General features: G+C 55.6%; 2 protein-coding genes across 4 annotated transcripts; one reads left to right on the top strand and one right to left on the bottom strand.

Annotated features, from left to right (window-relative positions):
• Nucleotides 1-793: 793 nt before the first annotated feature.
• On the bottom strand, nt 794-15,808 carry ZMAT5 (zinc finger matrin-type 5). Of its 3 annotated transcripts, none has more exons than XM_082293167.1 (6): nt 15,776-15,808; nt 10,642-10,864; nt 10,216-10,278; nt 9,694-9,774; nt 3,451-3,565; nt 794-1,023 (listed from the first exon to the last, which is right to left on the bottom strand). In XM_082293167.1, exons 2-6 carry the CDS (start codon nt 10,766-10,768, stop codon nt 894-896), a joined length of 516 nt encoding a protein of 171 aa, XP_082149293.1. In that variant the 5' UTR covers nt 10,769-10,864; nt 15,776-15,808; the 3' UTR covers nt 794-893. The 3 variants fall into 3 exon arrangements, with proteins under 3 accessions (XP_082149293.1, XP_082149295.1, XP_082149294.1); XM_082293169.1 differs by having other exon boundaries at nt 3,451-3,562; XM_082293168.1 differs by lacking the exon at nt 15,776-15,808 and adding an exon at nt 15,657-15,758.
• A 143-nt stretch (nt 15,809-15,951) lies between these two features.
• Nucleotides 15,952-17,427, top strand: UQCR10 (ubiquinol-cytochrome c reductase, complex III subunit X). The gene is made up of 2 exons (XM_082293125.1): nt 15,952-16,124; nt 17,181-17,427. Exons 1-2 carry the CDS (start codon nt 15,984-15,986, stop codon nt 17,217-17,219), a joined length of 180 nt encoding a protein of 59 aa, XP_082149251.1. The 5' UTR covers nt 15,952-15,983; the 3' UTR covers nt 17,220-17,427.
• The last annotated feature ends 48 nt before the right edge of the window (nt 17,428-17,475 follow it).

Raw genomic sequence — 17,475 nt, 5'->3', positions numbered from 1 at the left:
TCCCTGCTCCTGTCAGAGCTGGGTCCCAGGATGGGGCTGATGCTCCCGTGACAATTTGCCATCACATCCCGAGGTGGGAGCGATCCAGGCGGGATTTGGCTGCAGGTAGCTGGCTCCTGCCTGTGCTCTTCGCAAATCTGGACCCACCACCTCCCTGCCCAGCCAAACCTGGAATGCTCTGGCAGCGGGATCCCTCCTGGACAAGCCCGCTGCCGGAGAGCTGCCTCCCGGGATGCTGCTGGACAGAATCCCCCCTTGTCCCTGGAGCTGCAGCACCCACCTCCCTTCCTGAGACAGCCAAGGGCTCACCCCACCCCTTCCCAGCAAGGAGAGATGACTCAAACTCTCACTGTGGAGAAACCTTGGGATATTTTCCTTCCTTGCCCCTCGCCTCCAGCACAGCAGGAGCAGGGCTGAGGGAAGCTCCCCAGGCTCTCCACTGGGAGCTCCAGCACCCGGACCCAGGCAGGGTCACACCCTGAACTGATCAGGAACAAACACGGCACAAACACCCGAGGAAATTAAAGCCTGGATCCTTCTGCAGCCTGGATCACAGAGCCCAGCATGGAGCTGGACTGAGAGCAGGCAGCAGCGACCTGAGAGGATGGATCCTACCCTGGGAAACGGGGAATGTCTGCTCCAGGTGACAACAGACAGCCCCTGCGAGGGGCTGGAGCTCTGCTGAGCAGGGATCCCCATTCCAGAGGCAGGGAGAGAGCCACGGGAGTGGCTCAGCCCACGGGAGGCTGCCAGGGGAGCAGGAACACGACACACACAGGCTGCAATGGGCGGGGGGAGGGTTTATTGATATCAACGTGTGTATAAACAATCCTGTTCCTTCCCGGAGCAGAGGCAGACAGCCAGCCCCAGCCAGGCTCTGGGGTGCCACTGCCTCAGCCCCACTGCAGGTTGGGGGGCACCGGCCACCCCCCGGGCGGGGGGGCCTGCAGGGACGGGGGCAGCTCCTGCACTGGTGGCCAGCCTGGAGGGTACTGGAAAGGCACTGGTTTCTCAGGAAGAGCACTGTGAGGGAAGATGGAAAGGGATGAGGTGAGAAGCAGCGTCTCAGTCTGACACCAAGGCCATGCTGGGCTTCCCTGTGCCCCCCCCAGTAGCCCCCAAAGAGAAGGGGCTGGCAGAGGAGGGTTTTGGTTATCACCAAATGAGTTCATTCACCCCCTCATCCCAAATCCAGCACCAGAACAGTTGTGCGACCATTCCCAGCCTATCCAAGCAGCGCTTCCTAACACAGCGTGTGCCGGTGAAAACTCAGGTGGGAACACTGAGGTGAGAGGCTCTGGGGTGGGGGAGCAGCACAGCCCCCTGAGAGGGGCTCAGCAGGGCTGGTCCCAGCCCCTCCATGCCCACTCCTCACACAGGTGAGCTGGGAGAAGAACAAAAAAAATGAGCAGATGTTTCTTTCCGAGCAGCCCGAATCCCGAGCCAGCTGTGCACTTCCCGAAGGACAAGGACCCCTCGGAAACAGAGGAGCTGCCAAACCAGCGGGGTGTGCTCACCAGAGGACCCTTCAGCAGAGGGAAGAGGCTTCTCCCCCGCCCCACAGCCTGGGAATCACTCTGTCCCTGCCCCTCTCCCTCAGCTTTACTGGTCGAGGCCACTGCAAACACCACACTGGGATGAAGGAGTGCAGGAGCAAGAAGCATCTCTCTCTTGCCTCCAGCTTGACCGGGGCACGTTTAAATTCATGGCAAACGTACCTTTTCCATTAATTCCCAAGGGCAGGAAGCTCATTTGTTCTCTCACACAAGCCCTGACAGCAGCCTTGCAGCTTCTCAGGCCTCTACCTCCGATTCTGATGAATCTTTTTAATTGTTATGCTAGAAGAAATCTAATCAAACTCCTTTACATAACCCCGGGGAGAAGCAGCACCCTCCTCTCCCTGCGGGGCTGTGGCCCAGAGCCAACTACAGGAGTAGTTTTCCAGGAGCATTTTCCAGGCAACTAACACAGAGCAAAGTCACTTGGTTTAAGGTTTATCCCCTCAGTGGGGATTCTCCAGAGCCCAGGGTGAGGCAGGACCATGAGGACACACACCAGCCCCTCTGGGCAGGGATATTTGGTGTCATTCCCCCAGCAATGTGGCTCAGGCACACGGCAGATACGGAGCAGAGGGAATGCTGCAAGGTGGAGCAGCAGAGCCATCACCTAATGAGCTGTTCCCTGAGCAGCAGGACTAATCAATAGGGAGGATGCTGCCTGGGTACTCAATTCCCTGGGGTCTCATGAGTTACAAGGTTTACCTACAGCTGGAGCGTTCCCTATGGCTGTCCCACATGGATTCTCCAGTGGCCAGCAAGGTCAATAATATTTCCTTTCTGAAGGTGTTCATGGGATCCCTCTCCCCTACCCACTTCCACACTTATGGAACTTGTGGCATCTCAGAAGCTTTGAGGCCTTGGACCCTGTTCTGATGGAAATCCACACTGCACGTTTCCTTTGGAAATTGGTAAAAATCAATCCCATGAAACGAGGGGCTGGAGGGCACAAGGGGAGAACAGAGATGATCAGGAAAGGCATTGGCAAGGCTGGAGAGAGGAAGGGAAGTTCCAACAGTTGGTGTTTAGTTCCTGTAGCAGATGGTTTCTGAGGCTGCAGGGACAGGGAGGCTGGAAAAAGAGCAACAACCCTGGAAATTTGTTCTGTGCATCAGGGACCAAGTTCTGAAGGTCTGAACATTCCTCTGGGTATGACCAAGTAGTTCTGAAGGTCTAGAAATTCCTCTGGGAATAGTGATGGCTGTCTTCTGTTAAGAGCTGATCTACCCCAAGTTCCAGGGATTTACAGGCAGGATAAACAAAATGGGGCAAGTGATGTGTAGGGGACAGGAATGTGGGCACCTCTGCAAGGCCAAGGGCAGCCAAGCCGAGGGACAGAACAATCCCAGAGCAACAAGCTCAGACAAGCACCAGAAGGAAGATCCTGCCCAGTCCAAACACAGAGAGGACGGGAACAAACAGAGAAAGAACAGAAGAGAGATTTGGCACCTGCCCAAATGTCATCCCATTAAGTCTGCGGCACAGTCAGGTGAGTGAGGAAACAGCCAGCACCCGAATCCGAACGGATACTGTGAGGAGGAGCCAGCTCCACCCTCCCTGGCAGGCAGGGGATGGGGGAGCTGTCAACAGATGAAAGCAGGCCCCTGCCGCTGAACCCCGGGCGTTAATGAGGCAGCACAGCACCGGCTCTGTCCTGGCAGGTGTGTCTGTGCACTCCGCAGAGAGCAAGGGGCACCCCTCTGCTTGTGCCCCAAGTGTGTCCCCTGTGCACACATCCCTGACAGGGGCAGCCAGGGCTGGATCTACACACGGGCCCCTCACGAGTGCTGGCTGGGTGTTGGCACCTCTGACCCCCTGCACCCTCCGCTATCCCAGCCCTCCTGTGGGATCCCCCTCTGCTGGGATCCCCTGCATGATCCCCAGTCCCCAGTACCTGTTACTCTGAGCTGCACTCAGCCTCTGGGCTCTCTTGTCCAGCCAGTCCTCGATGGTGCCAGGAGGGATATCTGCTCCCTCCCTCTGCAGCTCCTTCAGCCTTTTCTCTCCTGCTTGAGAGAGAGATTGAGATTAGAGAGGGCTGGATCAGAGGGAGGGCCATGAGAGAAAGAGCCACCAGGCCCTTGTCCTTTCACTCCATTAAACCTGCTGCTCATTACCCTGCACAGTTTACAGGGTGGAGAGAGTGTGCACCTCCTCCTCCTCCTCTGCCCTCCTGCCATCTGATGCTTGGAGCCATCCCTGGTGACAGCTCCAGCCAGGCAGAGCAGGGAACAGGAGCTAAGCCAGCACGGTGGCAGTTTGGGCACTGAGGGGAGTCTGACACCTCTCCCCCGGGACTGATCACCCTCATCCTCGCCTGGAACAGCCTTGGCTGGCCCCAAGCCGTTTCCAGAGCCGTGTCCCTCCAACTGGCAGCAGTGACTGTGCCACCCCTGCCCTGCTAGGTGGGAGTGACAGGGACAGTGTTGGGATCGAGGCAGCCTTGGCAGCTCAGGAGAGTCTCGGGAGGTTCCAGGTGCGTGTTCCAGCCGGCAGACGGATCCCGGAGCTGCTGTCAGGGCTGGTTAAGGAGCTCGCTGCCTGATGTGTCCCCAACCCCTGCACAGCCCAGGCAGAGCTGTCACCAGCCCAGGGGCAGAACCAGGGCAGAGAGAACCAGGAGACAAGTTCCTGCATTTAGAACCATGGAATGGCTTGGTTGGAAGGGACCTTAGAGCTCATCCAGTGCCACCCCTGCCATGGGCAGGGACACCTCCCACTGTCCCAGGCTGCTCCAAGCCCCAATGTCCAGCCTGGCCTTGGACACTGCCAGGGATCCAGGGGCAGCCCCAGCTTCTCTGGGCACCCTGTGCCAGGGCCTCCCCACCCTCAGAGGGAAGAATTTTTTCCATATATCACAGAATTACAGAATCAATTAGGTTCAGGAGAGATCATTGAATCCAACCTATATCTAACCTCTTTCAGTTTGAACCCATTACTCCTTGTTCTATTTCTCATGCAAGTTAGGAATGAGGAAGGAAAACAGCAGGAAACTTCTGCTGTTTACTGAATCAAGATTTCAACCCCTCCAGTCACTCTGGAAGGGCTGTGTGGGGCAGGTGCCCACAGGCACCCCACGGGGAGAAGGGCACAGAGCCAGCATGGCACAAACCCACAGCTGCCCAGTTAGCAAAGCTCCCCAGTTGCCCCTAGCTGCAGGGAGGGAGCTGGTGGTGAACAGGTCTAGCAGGAGTCCTGACACAGCCACACTCCTCCCAGCACATCAGGGATGAGGACAAGCCCCCAGTGATTCCATCTCCAGCCTACTGGAAACTTCCCACCTAACAGAACAGGGAACTCAGAAAACCAAACACCAGTGACGATAAAAAGGAAGGAGAGGCAGCTGCATGTCATTCCCTCTGCCCCACTCATCCATCCCTCCGGGGGATCCCTGATCCCATTCAGGGATCAAGGTGCCTGCAGCCATGCCCTGCAGGAGCCTGCTTCACACCCACCCATATGTCACACGTTTAAGGAAAATATTATACCTTTGCAGACAGGGTGTGAAATTAATAGTGCTTGGGCAGAGTGAAGGATCACTTCATCCTACTGGTGGCAACCAATTATTCATCTGCCTGTTGAATACTAATTGGGATGGCAGGGATGTGCTACACAATGAGCAGCCAGATGGATAATTTGTCACCCAGCCTTTTCAGCCGCTGCTGCTGCTGCTGGGTGGGGTGATGATGTGCCCAGTGCCACCACAGCCAGCCCACTGTGGTCCTGATGTCTGGGTGCTGCTCTGAATCCGTCGATAAGGTCAGAGAAAGGAATGTTCCAGTCTCCCACAGTTGTTCCCAAGGATCTAAGCCCCAGCAGAGCCACCTGGGGTGAACCCGACCAACAGGCCAGGTGGGGGAATGGGGAAGCAAGAAGCTCAGCCTGGAGAGCTGGGCACTGCTCACACTCAGGGTTAGACTCACCTGGCAACTTTGAGCATCTTATTTCCCTTTGTTCCACGTTTTTCCACCTCCTGAGCACATCCCACCTCGGCAAGGGTACAAGCAGTGGCTATGAGAGGCTTCAATGAGGCAGGGAAGAAAATCACAGAGAAAAACCTCTCCCACCTCTCTGTACCACTGCAATTTCCTCTTCTTCCATCTCCCAGCCCCAACAGAGAACAGAGCATAAACAGCTGAAGCCTCTCTGTTCAGAGCAGGGAGCCCCAAGGTACCACACCAGGGATGGGGCAGCCACAACTCAAGGTCCCATCCAGAAAAGTTCACTGGATGCCATGGGACCACTCCAGGCTCACACTGCCCCAAATGAGGCCTCAGGTATCCACATCAGAAAGACATCCAGCTGTCTCCCTGTTCTCACAGCTCCAGAGCATTCCAACCCTCAGGCTCAGAAATACGGTAGCAGGGACAGGCAACTCTCCAGCTCTGCCCACCTTGCTGATGTCCATGTCGCTCTGGAGCACACACATCCCATCCAGGGATCACTGAATGCACCCTGAGATTGGAAATACTCCCTGAATTCCAAGAAGCAGCTCTGAAAGGCCTTTACCAACCCCTGCTCCCCACAGGTGGCCGTGCAGCCGGACAGGTGTGAAGGTACTTCCTCCTCCTCCTCACTGTGGTGTTTGCTTCAAAGTCTAATTACAGCCATTAAAAGAGCATCTGTAGTCATGAAATGCCTCTGACGATGCCAGAGTGGGGTCCACATTTATCTTCTCTCCCCAGGCAACTTTTCCCATGGGTTTTCTTCTTGAAAAAGGCATTGCTGTATGAGAGATGGAACCCCCAGTACGGGCAGGTCACCCAGCAAGGAGATGCACAGGAGATCCTTCAGCTCCCATCCAGCAAAGAGACGCACAGGGAATCACTCAGCTGCCTCCCTGGTGGATGATGTGGAACCCCAACTCCTCCAGAGCACAAGAACAGCACCAGGGCATGGCTGAGTTGAGGCTGAGGAGCCCCTGCAAGAGGAGCAGCCGAACAAGCGACCACTCTGCAGCTGAGTGCCAGCGTTCCTCCCGCTCCCCACCCAGTTAAACCAGTTGACTCCAGCCACCCCAGCGGGGTCCCTCAGATCCTTTCAACCTCATCACCATCCTGCAAACACTCACCCAGCTGTGCCCTCCCCTCACAGCCCTGGCTGGCTGGAGGCACCAGAGCCCAGCCAGGTCGATCCCACCCGCACCGGGGACACGGATTAGAGGGGAGCCAATAACTCCAAGCAAGGAGATGGCAATTTGACAGTGACTTTTCCTGACATGACTGTACTTAAAATGACAGCCTGGAAGTGTCTGGCTGATGAATGATGCAGCAGATGCAGAAGGCTAATGCTTTGATGGGGGAACAGCTGGGAATATGAGCTTGCTCCCTGCTGAAGGTGTAAACTGTTGCTTCTCGATGAGGATATTCTACAGGGTGCAGAGATGCTGACGCCTAAGTAGGCCAGGCTCCAAGCTGTTCTAGAACAGGGAATCATCCAGAATTTTTCCTACTTAACCCACAAAACTCACACAAACGACAGGATGGACTCCCAGCATTAAAAAGGCCAAATGTTAAGGATAATGTCACGTTTCCTTTGGCTGTGATAAAAATGCTTCGTTATCAAGGTGAGTTCACTGACACGGAGCTACCAACACCAAACACTCACAGGGACTCAGGGACAGGTTCAATATTTACATGATAAAGAAAGTGCCATCACGGTTCAGCTGGGTGAAAAAAAGTCAGACAAGGCTTTGCCTGCATCACAGCAGAGGAAAGGGGGGTTAAGCAGCACAGTGGGCCCACCAGAAGAGCATCCCCCACCAGCCTGGCCACCCCCAGCATGGTCAGCCCAGGCTTGGGAAGGCTCTGGAGCTTCCAGCCTCTCAGCTCATCTCAAATCTCCGACCACCCCTGGCTCCAAACCTGTCAAAATCTCACACTGGGTCAGTGAGAGACAGCTTGATCCAGATTGCTGCAATCCCGCTGGCTGCGGCTTGGGATGGCTCTCATGGCACAGAAACCCTGAGACTGAGTGGGAATGCACGTGGGACATTACTGATGGAGGATCCATCAGTGTGAACTGCACACCCTGCCACACGTGAGCTTGTCCTCAACTCTGCCCTCAGCCCCAGCACCTGAGACACACGGGTGCTTTGGCAGCTGAAGGGGTGCTGAAATGACCCTGTGACTCACCAGACAGCATCTGATCCTTCCATCCAGTCTGTTACCTCTCCTCCACCAAATCCCTCTGATCAGAGTCTGTGTGATGCCCAAAGCCACACCAGGAGAGAGGTGAGCAGGACTGAATTCTCCCAGCAAGCACCCCCTGTCCCCCAGCCATCGCTCCTTCAGGGTTAATTGGTAAATGAAATGTTTGACTCCAGGACACAAATGCAAGGTTTCCCAGTAATCTCCCTGGAATTGGCTCTCAGCAGCCAATCCTGCACTTACACCGACCCGTTTGACACAAGTCAATACTCAGTAACAAGTGTAATTGGCAAGGAAAGCTGCCCGAGCGCAGAGGAGCTGCCAGCCTTCCCTGCTCCGCTCCAGAGAGCTCCCACTTCCCCTGCAGGAACAGCCAGCGCCTGCAAATGCTACAGGTTCCTGTGTCTGTCACTCTGTGCCACCCTCGGGAGCCCAGCAGAGGGGGGTCAGGGAGAGGCTCTGGCTGCAAGGTGACTCTGGGAAGGGCTGGAGCGCTCCGTGCCCGCCGTGGTTTTATCGACCGCCAGTGGCGCTCAGAGATTGATTCAGAGTCACCTCGGGGGCTCACACACTGACTCAGCACGGCCTGGAATAGCTCTGTGCTGCCTGCCTGCCTCCCCCTGGCTCCCCTGAGCTCTTCCTCCCCAAATGGGATCCCTCTGAGGGCCAGGAGAAGCTCTACCCCACGCACTCTCCCCCATCTCACATCCCACACTTCCAACACTTCAGCCTGGCTTTGCCAGACTCTTGGCAAAACAACAGCTGGCTCCAGCGAGGATGTGGGCATGAGAGCTGCTCCAAGCTGGGCTGCACTGGGACACCAGCTCGGGGAAGGGATCCTTCTCTACTCCACACTGTGAGGCCACATCTGGGTGCTGTGCCCAGTGCTGGGCTCCCCAGTACAGACACAGTGGGCATAAACCAAAGTAAAGGAATTTCCGTTAGGAATTTCTATTTAAATATTTAAAAATATATACATTTTTATTATGAACCTAGTCAAACAGTGGATCAGGTCACCCACAGAGTTTCCAGCCTTGAGATATTCAAAATACAACTGAGCACCCTGCTTGAGTTCACCCTGCTTTCAGCATGGTTGGGATCAGATGATCTCCAGTGGAGATTTCAACCATTCCACAAGCTCTCACCAACACCTCACTCAAACTCCCTGGAAGTGTCCAAGGCCAGGCTGGATGGGGCTTGGACCAACCTGGTCTAGTGGAAGGTGTCCCTGCCCATGGCAGGGGTGGAATGAGCTGAGCTTTAAGATTCCTTCCCACCCAGCCCAGTCTGTGATTCTGTGATTTTCCTTAACCACTAAAGTAACAACTCCTATGGAGAAAACACAGCTACCACCTCTTTTCTCTAAAAGAAAAGTAGTTCCAAGAATGGAAGTCCCAGAATGAGAAAAAGTTCAAAAGTGCTCTGCAGACTCCCAGCAGGGAGCAGCTGCCATCCACCCTCTGCCCACTCTTCACTTCCATCCAAAGCCACCCAAGCAGAGGCTGTTTCTGGATCCAGGACCCCTTTCACAGCCCGACAGCAGGACAGCTCTTCCCACCAGCTCTTCCCACGGGTGGAAGCAGCAGCTCCCTGGTAATAGCAGCAAGGTGGGGGGAAATCAAATCCATAAATTTAAGGGGATGTGATGTACCAGTGCCCTCTGCTGCTGACAGTTTTTATTCCCTGACTGAACAAAACCCCGAGGGCTCACGAAGCCCACTCCAAACTCTTGCTGCCAAGTGGTAACAGCACTGCTCAGCTCCAGGTTTGTGTCTGTGCCAGCAGCTCGAGAGCAGGCAGCATATGACAAACTGCAGCACTTCCAGGCTCACACAGCACTGGGGAGCAGGAGGGAGGGATCCACGCTTGGCTAGCTCTGTGCAGGCAGCAGGGGATCACAGCCTGCACGACCCCCCCCTCGCAGGACCCCCCTGCAGCAACTCTCCCTTCAAGGAGATCCCTGGACATTGCCTTGTTGGAGGACTCACCTTGAACCTGGGCACTCAGCTTCTCCAGGTCCTGCTCTGTCATGTGGGAAAATCTGCAGTTGGACCCAAAATCACACTGTCCTGGAATGAAATGGTGAGATTTGAAAATTCTATTTCAATTTCAAAATCCTCTAGATTAGATATTAGGAAATATTTCTTCACAGAAAGGGTTGTAAAGCATTGGAATGGGCTGCCCAGGGAAGTGGTGCAGTCACCATCCCTGCAAATATTCAAAAAAATGTGTGGATGTGGCACTTGGGGACATTGTTTAAAAGTAAACATGGTGGTGCTGTATTGACATTTGGACTTGGTGATCTTAAAGGCCTTTTCCAACTTAAATGATTTTGGGAAAAGCCACAGAGTTCCATGAGAACCACCCACACGAGGTCCCTGTGCAGGCAAACCCAGACTCCATCACACCTGGATGCCAGACACAGGCCCAAATCCCTCCCTCCAGCCTTGGGTTGGCTCTGGAAGGAGCTGCTGGAGCCAGGCCCTTTTCTCCACCTCAGAACTGCTCACCTGTTTGCAGAAACTTCCGACAAGGTTTCTTGGTCTGCTCCTCCTGCAGGATAGCAGCAGCATCTGGGGAGACAAGGGATGAACCCAGGTAAAGATCCTGGGCACAGCAATATCCCATCGTGTCTTGGACCAGAAGGAAGCAGAGGGACACCCAGGCAATGGTTTCACAGCCAGTTTAACCCATTCCCACCACACTCCTCAGGCTGGCACTAACACACCTGGAGCTGTGTGGTGAGACAGGTCAGAGCCACACACAAGGATTTCACCTCTGAGACTGCTTGAGGCAGCAGCATCAAGTGCTCAATTCGCAGGCACACAGAGTGTATAAACCATCAGTGCTGATTTATCTTCTATTCCCACTCCCCCACCTCATCCATCACCTCCCCAGTCCCAGAAAGGGAGTGGCAGACAGCTGGGAGCACCCACCTCGGAATAAGTCGTACCAGAGTCTCTTAGCCCGGAGATGCTGCACTCCATTGAGGTGTTTCTTCCTGTTGTGCAGGTTGTCCTGGAAGGACCTGTCACAGTAGTCACAGAAGTACCTTTTCCCCATCTCTCTCCTGGCAAAACAGCATCAGCATGTCCTGGAATCACCAGGCAGCTCCTCGGCGCCCAGCCATGGGAATGGAAGATCCAGGATTTACAGGGCCTGCTTCCAAAGGAGGAGAACTCAAATCACTTAGGGTTGGCAGACAGAGAAAGAGGTGAGACCCAACAGTTTATATCCTTGTCCATCACAGACTGCTGGGGCAGGATCTGCTGCCTGTACATGGGAGAAAAGGCTTGGATCTGCATTTATCTCTGTCACCCAAAGCAACAACAGCTCTGCTGGAAGGATTCTCCTTCCCTGAGTTCAGACCACATGGAACAGAGAGCCAAAGGCTCCAGGCAAGGTGCAGCACAAACCATCCAAGGTGCAAACAGGAGGAGCTGGAGGTGCTGGGGACCTTTGACCACAACCTCCACGAGCTGACACAAAAGAGGAAGGAAACTCCCTGGTGTCCATCTCTGCAAGGTGAGGAAGAAACTCAGCAAAGCAATTTATTTTATCCTCAAACATAAAACCAAAGCTCACCTCACCTGTCCTGCAGGTGGGAAGCTGCACTACAAGCACTACAGGACATATTTCCTACAACCCACTGAGCCACCTGTTTTTTCCTGTACATCATGGATTGCTCTCCTCATCCTCCCCAGCCTCTGGCACCAAGGTTGAGCACAGCACTAAGATCACAACAGAATTTGGGAGCTCCCACCTGGGCTGGCCCTGGAGCCACTGGCAGTGCAGGTGAGATCAGCCTTATCCTTCAGGCACCTGCCCCCATTGGATGTCCCTGCTGGAGGTACAACAGACACCCTGAAGGAGCTGCAAGCTCTCTCCCGAGGGATATAAAAGCACCTGATGAGTGGCAAAGATGGATGGACTGGGAGATAAACTCCAAAAGCAATTCTCCAGGTTCTGACACTTTGACAGCCGAATGCATTTTAAAAATGGCATGGAGACTGGCACGAGAAATAAAGATTTTATAAATAAAACGGGTCTGGAATCAATCACAGCCTCCTGGCCAATTCCTCTGGCTCAGTAGGAAGAGCAGAGCACCAGGCAATCCCTCAGAGCCCGGCGTGCCCAGCTCAGGCAGGGCTGCCAAGCCTCCTGCCAGACATCCATCCCAGCACGAGCACCAGCACCACGCTGCCTTCCCTCCCCTGCTCACCAGAACTGCTGCTTCGAAATCAAACCCCTGGAAATCCCCGAGCCCCCACACCACGAGTTAAAGCAAAGCTGCATTCGATGGAAAGACCTTCTGAGATTTTTAAAATTGGATTGAAAACCTCCACACCGAAGGTAAAATGTTCAGATGGTCCAAGTGAACTGGAAATTTCGTGTTGAGGTTCTGTCCTTGCGGGGTGAGGATTGGCCATGCCCCAGCCGTGTGTGCTGGGACCCCAAACCCTCCACGCCCTGGGCTGATCCCAACTCAGCTCTGCAGGGCTTGAGGTCTGGAATCGTCCTCCTCCAGCCCAAGAATCCAAACCCAAGTGTTGCTTAATGAGCATGGAGCCATAAATTCCCTCAGTCTTTACATCCCTGAGTTTTGGAGCCAGATTTGCAGCGCTGTGGTGGGGCTGCTGCAATTCAGAGGGAACATGTCCGGCCCACTGGCAGGGGCTGCTTTTAAATACTGAAAAATCCCTGTTCCACATGTTATTCCATAGTCTCCCAAAGTTCCTGGTGACACAAAAAGCTCCCTGTCTCAGCTGCTGGCTCCTGCACTCCATCTCTGCAGAAGAGAATGCTGCAAACAGGGAAAACAAATGAGATTCTGCAGTGGTCCCACACAAGTTTCCAGAGATCTCCCAGGGAATTCTGCCTGCGGAAGCCCAGCAGCAGCCAGCCTTTGAAATCGTATTTCAAACTTTCTCTTTCATCACCCCGACAGCAATAATTGCAGAAGCTCCTTCCCCCTCCTCCCCCAACACACAGGGCAGAAAGCTCCTGCAGATTCCAGACAGCCAGATCCCACATCCCACGGCTGCCTGCTCCCAAATTCTCCAAGCAATTGCCATTGCAGGGGACGGACGGAATGTAAAAAGCAATTAGAGGAGTATCAGATTCTCCCTGAGACTTCCCCCTTCAGTGATTATACCCAACACTTATTCCCAAGGATTCCACTGCACGGATACCTTGCTGGGTTCTGCCAACTCTCTGCAGCACCCGCACTTCCCAGCGCTCTGCAAGTCCGGAGGAATAAAAAGCTGCTTCTGAGCAGCACCAACCTATTTCCATCTCCCCAAACGGCTCCAGCAATAAACAAAGAGCATTATTCAGCTGAAAACGGAGATGGTTCCTAATTAAATCCATCTTAGTCATTATGAAATAAAGTAAATGTAGCTGTTCTATAAAGAACTGCCTCAGCTCGGCCGTTTCCTCTCAGCATCTCCAGCCCCTGATTTGCAACTGAATCAGGGCACTCAGACCTGGACCCACCGCAGCCATAAACGCTTCCAGCCAGGCTTTGTGCCAGCTTAAAAGTCTTCCTGAATAAATGCAAATACAAAAAAAACCCACCCAGGGCTCTGTGTTGTATGAAAGTGTAACAGAAATGCTGCGCTGTGCCTCCTGGAGCCCTGCTGGGTGAGCAATGCCCTGTTGTGAGGCACCTCGAAGGTGTGTCCCTCAGCCTTGGGACAGCTCCAGCAGAGATCTCATGTGCACCATCCTACATTTTCCCTTCTCCAGCTGCTGCCAGAACACTCCACGCTGCTCTGAGTCAGCTGCAGATTTTATCTGGGACTCTCCGGGGTGTTTCACCGGGCAGAGGGAGGAAGGTGACCCCGGAAGGGGCACAGACTCCTTTGTCCGAGGGGAGCTGCTGCTCTCCACACCGAACCCCGGAGGTGCTGCTGGGCTGTGACCTCAATTTCCTGCTTTCTCACAGCCCGGGCTCGGGGCCATTCCAGCCACTTTGGATATCCAGGCAGATGTGAATTAATTAAATCCAAGTGTCAGGCTTATGATACTCAGCTGCCAATTTAAACGGGCTCAGATCTGTGGGGAGACTTGGAACGGCAGCAGTGTGTGCCAGCACCTTCCTGATGACAGAGGAACAGATCCTGCTTTCCATCACACCCAGAGGAAATCATGGAATCATGGAGTGGTTTGGGTTGGAAGGGACATTAAAGCCCATCCAGTGCCACCCCTGCCATGGCAGGGACACCTCCCACTGTCCCAGGCTGCTCCCAGCCCCAATGTCCAGCCTGGCCTTGGGCACTGCCAGGGATCCAGGGGCAGCCCCAGCTGCTCTGGGCACCCTGTGCCAGGGCCTGCCCACCCTCCCAGGGAACAATTCCTTCCCAAAATCCCATCCAGTCCTGCCCTCTGGCAGTGGGAAGCCATTCCCTGTGTTCTGTCACAGACTCATGGAATGGTGTGGGCTGGAAGGGGCCTTAAAGATCTCATTCCAACCCCTGCCACAGGCAGGAACACCTTCCACTGGAAATCCAGAGCTCAGTTTGGGATTAACGCCAACCTGACCATACACAAACCATCCTGGTGGCAGCAATTTATGGGCGATTGGGGGAATTTGTCTTAGATAATCCAGAGCAGTTACATTTGAAAAATAACAATTGAGTTTTTCTGAGCTCTGCTCTGTGGTGACCAGTGACAGAACCCAAGGGAGCGGCTGGAGCTGGGCCAGGGCAGGCTCAGGCTGCAGAGCAGGGAAAGGTTCTTCCCCCAGAGGCTGCTGGGCACTGCCCAGGCTCCCCAGGGAATGGGCACGGCCCCGAGGCTGCCAGAGCTCCAGGAGCGTTTGGGCAGCGCTGCCAGGGATGCCCAGGGTGGGGTTGTTGGGGTGTCTGGGCAGGGCCAGGGGCTGGATCAATGATCCTGGTGGGTTCCTTCCCAGTCGGGATATTCTGGGGTTCCAAAGGGATAACACTACCCACAGAAATGTGCCAGGCACCTTCCAGAAAGAGCAGACATCTTGCCCTAACCCAGAAAAATTCCATGGATCCCCACAGTCACCATATGAGGGAGCAAACATAAATAAATCAGGAGAAATGACTCTGCAGCCAGACCTTGTGCTACTTCTGAGTGGGTGAGACAAACAAAACAACAGAGCAGTGTCACTTGAGGGTCTGCTCTGGAATTTCATGTAGATACTCGTTTAACAACAGCCCTGTGGGCAAACAGCTTCAGTGTTAGGATTCCCCTAGCCCACCCCGGTCTGTTCTGCCTTCCGAAATCCAAATTTACCTCTCTCCCACCCGTGCTGGAGTCACCCCGGGGCTGCTCTACCCTCACTGATGTTAAAAAGAGAGAAACACAAAGAGAGGGCAGCAAATGGGAACGTTCCCACTTTTGCTTTGCCACATGGGGCCAGGTCCCACTCTTCCCGAGGCCTCTGGAACAGCTGTCAGACGCTCCTTTGGCTCTGGCACAGGGTGCCCAGAGCAGCTGTGGCTGCCCCTGGATCCCTGGCAGTGCCCAAGGCCAGGCTGGAGATTGGGGCTTGGAGCAGCCTGGGACAGTGGGAGGTGTCCCTGCCCATGGCAGGGGTGGCACTGGGAGGAGCTTCAAGGTCCCTCCCCACCCAAACCATTCCATTATTTATGAGCCCCGCACCCCTCTCCTACTCCCCCCACACTGACACCAACCACCCCTTGCAACCCCAAGCTGCAGAAAACACCCGAAATCCGCTCCCACGCCCCCGCCGGGAGTGAGCTGAGAGCAGTGACCGCAACCCCTTTCCAGTCCCTGTCATCCTTGCCCGGACACCCCGGCAGGGCAGGGCAGGGCAGGGCAGGGCAGGGCAGGGCAGGGCAGGGCAGGGCAGGGCAGGGCTGGCCCGGGGTGTCTCTGCCCCCTCCGCCCCGTCTGGGTCCCGCCCCAGCCCCACCCGCAGCCGGGCCGGTTTCACCGCACAAAGCCGGGCAGAGACCCCAGGGTTGCCCAGCGGAGGCCGCTGAGGAGAAGGCGGGAGAGCCAGGACGAGCGAAGCCTCACAGGGACCCCTCGCACGGAGCCCTCGCACGGAGCACACCCGCCACGCTCACCCACCTCCGGCCAGGCCCGCGCCGCGCCGCCTACAACTCCCACAATACCCCACGGCAAGGGCGCACGCGCAGATCGCAACCGGCACACAGCGCGGCCTACAACTCCCAGCATGCCCCACGGCGCGCCCAGCACTGCGTCTTAATTACAGAGCACCGCCTACATCCCCCAGCAGCCCCCGCCACGCGGCGCAGGCGCGGAGCGCGCGGCCAAGATGGCGCTGCTGCGGCAGGTGTACGGGTCGCTGTTCCGCCGCACGTCCACATTCGCGCTGTCGGTCGTGCTGGGCGCGGTGCTCTTCGAGCGCGCCTTCGACCAGGGTGCGGACGCGCTCTTCGAGCGGCTCAACGAAGGGGTAAGGGCTGGGTAAGGCCCCGCCGGGGCCGCCCGCGCGCGGGCCCAGCGCTGAAGGTCAGGGCGGCCCCGCTGGGCCCTGCGCGGGCCTCGGCCCCGGCGCTCGCTGAGGGTCAGCGCGGCTCGGCCGCGCCCGAGGGGGCTCCGCGGCTGTCGTGGCGCTCGGTGGTCGGGGCTTCTCTGGCCGCTTGGAAGGGGCGTGCAAGGGGGTGGGGAGCGGGAGGGGTAAAAGGAGCTTGTTTTGTGCTCTGTAGACCCCCGGCTTGGCCGATCTGCCCTTGGCAGAGGGAGGGGATTAGGGCTGGTGGCCTCGGGTGTCCCCAGCGTGAACCTTGGGTGAAAGGGGTCAAGTCGTCCTTAGGTTCCTGAGTACAGCAGTGACGGGATGATGATTGCAGGATACTGAGCCAGACTTGGGGGAGACCTTAGAGCCCTATTGAGTGCCTACAGAGGCTCCAGGAAGCTGGAAAAAGGCTTGGGACAAGGCATGGAGTGCCAGGACAAGGGGGAATGGCTTCCCAGTGCCAGAGGGCAGCGTTAGATGGGATATTGGTAAGGAATTCTTCCCTCTGAGGGTGGGGAGGCCCTGGCACAGGGTGCCCAGAGCAGCTGTGGCTGCCCCTGGATCCCTGGCAGTGCCCAAGGCCAGGCTGGATGGGGACAGTGAAAGGTGTCCCTGGCCATGGGAATGGCACTGGATGAGCTTTAAGGTCCCTTCCCACCCAAACCATTCCATGGTTCTATGAATAGGAATGTTCTGTGCATCCCTTATGTGCGGGAGCAGAACTGCCCTCTCCAGTCTGGGTGGGAATTCAAGGCAGTGGCTCTGGGCCACTAATCCAGACCAGGGGAAGGGGAATCTCTGCAGCTTCTTGCCTGTCCACATTAGAAGCCAGGAGCCCCCATGTGCATCCTGTGTCCCCCAGATCCAGTACAGGACTCCATCACCACGACCCCAGGCAGGATAATTTGGGTTTTGGATTTTGTTATCCCAACACCACTGAGAAGCTGCCTAAAATATCTTGATTTTTTTTTTTCCTGCTTGTTTTCCACACAGAAACTGTGGAAACACATCAAGCACAAGTACGAGAACTGAGCAGCTCAGCAGCAGGAGCCAGCCTGGGGTGGCTGCAGGCACTGCAGGGATGGGTTCAACCTCCTGAAACTGGGAATGGATTCCTGATGGAACAACTCCGAGCCAGCTACTGTCAGCCACCTCCTGATATGATGTGAAGCAAGATGGACTCAAGGAGTTCTGCTGCTGTACTCAACTCACTGTGTTCAAATAAAACTCCTGGTCCTGTCTTGTGCCTTTGTGTTCACCTCACTCATCCTTTTGCCTCTCTGTGACT

The sequence above is a fragment of the Coloeus monedula genome (assembly GCF_965178545.1).
Source record: "Coloeus monedula genome assembly, chromosome: 18".
Lineage (NCBI taxonomy): Eukaryota > Metazoa > Chordata > Aves > Passeriformes > Corvidae > Coloeus > Coloeus monedula.
Note: the sequence above shows the minus strand (reverse complement) of the source record. Positions and strands in the feature narration are given on the sequence as shown.

Bases quoted from the DNA above. Each gene is read 5' to 3' on its own strand.
- ZMAT5 (XM_082293167.1), bottom strand. From the start codon at position 10,768: ATGGGGAAAAGGTACTTCTGTGACTACTGTGACAGGTCCTTCCAGGAC. The intron at 9,775-10,215 runs GTGAGCAGTTCT...ATTTCATTCCAG, and splicing joins TCGGAAGTTTCTGCAAACAG to GACAGTGTGATTTTGGGTCC. The intron at 1,024-3,450 runs GTACTGGGGACT...CTTCCCTCACAG, and splicing joins AGTGCAGCTCAGAGTAACAG to TGCTCTTCCTGAGAAACCAG.
- UQCR10 (XM_082293125.1), top strand. From the start codon at position 15,984: ATGGCGCTGCTGCGGCAGGTGTACGGGTCGCTGTTCCGCCGCACGTCC. The intron at 16,125-17,180 runs GTAAGGGCTGGG...TTTTCCACACAG, and splicing joins TCGAGCGGCTCAACGAAGGG to AAACTGTGGAAACACATCAA.